A 5,933-nucleotide genomic window follows, 5' to 3' on the forward strand; every position below is an offset into this window, starting at 1 on the left:
TATTGCAAGTGCCATGGGCTGCCAAAAGAACCAACAAATCTGTGTTGGAAGAAGTACAACCAGAGTGCTCCTTGGAGGCCAAGATGGCCAAACGTCGTTTCTCATACTTCATACATATTGTCAGGAAGGACCAGTCGCTGGAGAAGGATATCATGCTTGGTAGGGTGGAGGGTCAGAGAAAGAGGAAGGCCCTCAGTGAGATGGACTGGCAAAGTGGCAGCATCAGTGGGCTCAAGTGTGGCAACGATAGTGATGTTGGCTCAGGATCGGGCAGTGTTTTGTTCTGCTGTGCATAAGGTCGCTATGAGTAGGTACTGTCTCAATGGCACCTAACAACAACAACAGAAGCAACTGGTGAGTTTTAACTGCCGACCTTGTGATTCAAACTAACCAGGGCACCTTATTGTAGGACCAATGTCCCCATTTTGTTTCTAACTAAACTAAGAATCATTTTTAGCTTCTACAGACTGCTGCATTCTCCCATCTGTAAAGCCAGCAAAGGCAAATTGAGTCTTTTTATGTTGCATTTTCTGACTCTTCTTTCATGTTTTACTTTCTTTCTCAACACAGTCAGAAAAAGTTTTCTGCATCTAAAGATTAGATCGAGTCCAATAGGATAATCTCTCAATCTCAACATTTAAAAATTTAATCACATTTGTAAAGTCCTTTTTGCCATGTAAGGTGACATTCACAGGTTCTGGGGATTAGGATGTGAACATCTTTGTTGTCATTGTTGTTGTCAAGTGCCATTGAGTTGGGTCCAACTCATAACGACCCTGTACAGGCTTTCCAAGGAATAACTGGTAGGTTTGAACCACCAACCTTTTGGTTAGCAGTATAGTGTTATCCAACAGTGCCATGTGAACATGTTTAGGTGGGTCATTATTCTGTCTGCCACACAAATGGCAAAAGTCTATGGTTTATCATTTTGTTTTCATGATGGTATGCTTCGAAGTGCAAAAGTTTAAAATTTTGATAACATCCAGCTGACTGACGTTTTTTCTTTTATAGGTCATGCTTTGATGTTTTGTCTAGGAATAAGCTGCCTATTGAAATCTCTCATTATTTTCTGCTTTCTTTTAAAATTTTTATTATTTTAGATCTTAAATTTAGATTTATGATCTGTTGTGGGTTGATATTTTTTGTAGAGCTTTGTAAAAATCTAAGTTCATTTTAATTTTTGCATGTGGGTATCCAACTGTCCATTTATTGAAAAGACTCTTTTTTTCCTCAAAGGTCTTGCCATGTATCTTTATGGAAAATCAATTGGCCATAATTGTAAGGGTTTATTGCTGAGCTCTAAATTCCCTTTCATTGATAGGTATGCCTATCCTTGCATTAACATCACAGTCTTCTTTTCTTTGTTACTACTTGGAATGGAGTTAAGATTATTTTGAATTTAAAATATTATTAACCCCAAACTATTTTCCTTAAATTCATTGATAGATTAATATTTAATCTATTTTAAAGTTATCTTGACGTTGGAATAAAAGAAAAATGCAAGTTTGATGCCTGAATTAGGTAACTTAAAAATTTCTTTGAATCCATTAAAATCTATTTTATAAGATTAAATTGTAAAGAGGTCAGAGATTTTTATATTAGAGTTGTACTCACTATCTTGATGAATAATAGCATTACTACAATTTGTAAATCAAATTATGTAGGCATTTAGAATAAAGGATCTGTTTCTCCAGTTCCTGGATCTGTTCATTTCTGGTTTAAAACCACTATCTTAAAATCCATCTGAACTCTAAAATAGTTGCATTCCACTTTCTACCCCCCTAAACTTTCCCTACCAAAATGTCTTCTTTTGAGTTTGAACAGGTTGTTGTTTTATTATCACTATCTGCTCACATTCCCGTTGTATTAATGAACATTTCCAAAGATCTGATTTCCTGTCTTGTTCCTTTCAGATCAATCTCTGGAATCCCGTAGACTCTACAACAAACCAATTCAGACCTTGCCCAACATGGACATCATTTTCAGCGAAGCCCTTCTGAAGATGCGTAAGCAGTACCCTGGGTGCCTTTCTCAGGAGAGTTGTGTCCGTGCGGTTCAGGCTGCTGTGCAGTTTCCTTATGAGGCAGGTGCCAAGAAGGAGGAGGAGCTGTTTATGTACCTTCGGCAATCTGGACAAGCTAAAGCCCTGCAATATGCTTTTTTTGCTGAGAGGAAGACAAGCAAGTGGTCAACTCCATCTGGAGCATCCTGGAAGACTGCATCGGCAAAGCCTGTGTACTCAGTTGGTGTTGTTGGTAAGAATGGTTAATGTCATTCTCCAAATCTGCTCGTGGAAAATGTTACCATTTGCTAAGGACCACTACTAGTGCCAGACACTGTACTAGACATATTAGCTGTGTTAACAACCTACTTAAACCCAACTAAGCCCTTTGTCATTGAACTGCACTCCATATGTTTTTCTTGGCTTGAATCTCTACTAAAAAACAGATCCCCAGAACTTTCTTTTGTGGTGTTTTTTAATTACCAACTTTTAGGTTAATATTGTTGTTGTTGTTGTTGTTAAGTGCTGTCAAGTCTGTTATGACTTAGGTGGTTCTGTACAGGGTTTCCAAGAAGCAACTGGTGAGCTTGAACTGCCCACCTTTTGGTTTGTAGTCCAGTGCTGATCCTACACCAGGAGTCCTTTAGGTTAATAGTTGAATTTAAATGATTGTGCCACAGCTTAGAGGTATTAACCAACCGTCTCAACAATACGCTAAGGGTGGGGAGTCTGATACCAGGTCTGTCTAACTCCAGACTCTGGGCATATTTTTACCCAGCCCTACCTCTTCCCTGTATGCATCTCTCCCTCCTGGATTTTCTAACAATGATTATTATCCAGCCACATTTCAAGGTGTAGCCTCTCCCTCTTGTAACTAGGCATTTGGAATAAAGGATCTATCTTTCTAGTTCCTGGATCCATTCACTTCTGGATCAAAACCATGAATTTAAAATCCATCTGAACATGAAAACAGTGGCTTTCCTACTCCCTGACCCCAAAACTTTCTCCACCAAAATGATTTCTTTGTACCCCCTTGACTGTCTTCTCTGGGGTGCTTTCCTAACCTTCACTTGTTCATAGTCTTGGCCCACAGATGGTCTTTGGGGCATTTTAAACTCACCGAAACGGTAAAATGCTATATGCATTAGTTTATGAGTGAGACAGCACTGGAGGCACTCACTCATCTATACCAAAAAATTTGGAAGACAACTATCTGGCCAACTGATTGGAAGAGATCCATATTTGTGCCCATTCCAAAAAGAGGTGACCCAACGGAATGCAGAAATCATTGGATAATATTGATATCCCGTGCGAGTAAAGTTTTACTAAAGGTAATATAGAAATGGTTGCAACCATACATTAACAGAGTACTTCCAGAGGTTCAAGCTGGATTCAGAAGAGTACATGGAACAAGGGATAGCATTGCTGACATCAGATGGATCTTGGCTGAAAGCAGAGAATACCAGAAAGAGGTTTACTTGTGCTTTATTGACTATGCAATGTCTTTCGATTGTGTGGATCATGACAAGCTATGGACAACATTACGAAGTATGAGTATTCTGGAACACTTAATTGTGCTCATGAGTAATCTGTACATGGACCAAAAAGGCAGTTGTTCAAACAGAACATGGGAACACTGAGTGGTTTAAAATTAAGAAAGGTGTGTGACAGGGTTGTATTCTTTCACCATACTTATTCAACCTATATGCTAAGCAAATAATCCAAGAAGCTGGGTTCTATGAAGAAAAACGAGGCATCAGGATTGGAGGAAGACTCATTAACAACCTTCAATATGCAGATGATACAACCTTGCTTGCTGAAAGTGAAGAAGACATAAAATATTTAGTGATGAAGATCAAAGACCACAGCCTTCTATATGGATTGAATCTCAATGTAAAGAAAAATCCTCACCACTGGACCAGTAAACAACATTCTTATTAATGGAGAAAAGATTGAATTTGTCAAGGACTTCACTTTTCTTGAATCAACAATCAACACAAATGGAAGCAGCAGTCAAGAAATCAAATGACATATTGCATTAGGCAAATCTGCTGCACAAGACCTGTTTAAAGTGTTGAAGAGTAAAGATGTCAGATTGAGGACTAAGGTGCACCTAACCCAAGCCATGGTATTTTCAATAACCTCATATGCATACAAAAGCTGGACAGTGAATAAGGAAGACTATAGAAGAGTTGATGCTTTTCAGTTATGGTGTTGGAGGAGAATATTGCAAGTGCCATGGGCTGCCAAAAGAGCCAACAGATCTGTGTTGGAAGAAGTACAGCCAGAGTGTTCCTTGGAGGCCAGGATGGCCAAACTTCTTCTCTCGTACTTCAGACATACCGTCAGGAGGGACCAGTCTCTGGAGAAGGATATCACGTTTGGTAAGGTGGAGGGTCAGAGTAAAAGAGGAAGAACCCCAGTGAGATGGATTGGCCAAGTGGCAGCATCAATGGGGTCAAGCGTAGCAACAATTGTGAGGTTGACCCAGGACCAGGCAGTTGTGCATAGAGTAGCTATGAGTTGTAACCAACTAAATGGCACCTAACAACAACAAATGTGGAGTCCTGATGTGGTGCTATAGGATAAGCACTTGGCCGAAAGGTCGGCTTGAATTGAAAGGTTGGTGGTTCAAACTCACCATCTGCTCCTTGGAAGAAGTATACAGGATCACTATGGGTTAGAACTGACTCTACAGCACTTAACAACAACAACATGTGCAGTTTTCAGGGGTTGAGCACGGTTTACTAAACATACCATCTTTATTAACCTTCACCCAGTTTTCTGGCATCAACCCAACTTGAGACGCATGCCACATCTTCTCAGTCTGTTTATTGTCTCAGTAAGATTTTGGTATAACAGGAATATAAACATTGTGCTTCTCTCAGTTCTGACTTTGTGTTAAGCTATACCCCTAGTTGACTTGCAGTTTTTTAAGGCAGTGGATAAATGATTTGACAAAGACTTACAACCATTTCCTGTTTTTATATTCTCTTTAAGTTGCTAGCTATGCACTTACTTTTTTTGTTTCCCTACATTTCAAGCCAAGAATAATTAATACCAAACAGTAGCAAAAGTTACAGTCATATGTTTGTTTACTATAGCTTGAGAATTTCATATTCCCTTGTGGTGAGCTTTTTAAGAAGACTTTAAGCTTGTGTCTGGCATATAGTGATTAGCAGTTGGAAGTTTTTGTTGTTTGTTTTGAAGTATACTCCATTCTTGTGGTTCTGAAAAACATTTGAAAGGACTTATCCAATATATGTGGTGTCCCAACAACACATCAAAAATATAATACACCATGACCAATGGGCTTCATAAAAGGGATGCAAGGATGGTTCAACATTAGGAAAATGATCAGCGTAATCCATCATATAAATAAGAAAAAGGAAAAGAACCACATGATCATATCGATTGATGCAGAAAAGACATTTGACAAAATCCAACATCCGTTCCTGATAAAAACACTCAACAAAGTAGGAATTGAAGGGAAATTCCTCAACACAATCAAGAACATATATTCAAAACCAAGAGCCTACATCACACTCAATGGAGAGACACTGAAAGCCTTCCCCCTGTGAACAGGAACCAGACAAGGATGCCCTTTATCACTGCTCCTATTCAATATTGTGCTGGAACTTTTAGCCAGAGGTATACGGCATGATAAAGAAATTAAAGGCATCCAAATTGGCAAAGAAGAAGTAAAACTCTCCTTATCTGCAGATGATACGATCCCATACATAGAAAACCCCAAAGACTCAGTAAAAAAACTATTAGACCTCATTGAAAGATTCAGCAAAGTGGCAGGGTATAAGATCAACATACAAAAATCAATTGGATTTCTCTATAGCAACAGCAATAACAATGAAAAGGACATTAAGGAAGCAATACCATTTATAATAGCCATGCAAAGGATGAAATACTTAGGAAT

At 38.8% G+C, this 5,933-nt stretch overlaps 1 protein-coding gene across 1 annotated transcript in view; it reads left to right on the forward strand.

Moving 5' to 3' along the window:
* The window catches only part of EHHADH (enoyl-CoA, hydratase/3-hydroxyacyl CoA dehydrogenase), a 93,490-nt gene that overhangs the window by 54,058 nt on the left and 33,499 nt on the right, over positions 1-5,933 (forward strand). The window contains exon 6 of the mRNA XM_006869764.1: positions 1,914-2,255. Within this exon, the coding sequence (XP_006869826.1) occupies positions 1,914-2,255 (342 nt within the window). The remainder of the gene's footprint in view (positions 1-1,913; positions 2,256-5,933) is intronic.

The sequence above is a fragment of the Chrysochloris asiatica genome, unplaced genomic scaffold, assembly GCF_000296735.1.
Source record: "Chrysochloris asiatica unplaced genomic scaffold, ChrAsi1.0 scaffold00135, whole genome shotgun sequence".
NCBI classification, from domain to species: domain Eukaryota; kingdom Metazoa; phylum Chordata; class Mammalia; order Afrosoricida; family Chrysochloridae; genus Chrysochloris; species Chrysochloris asiatica.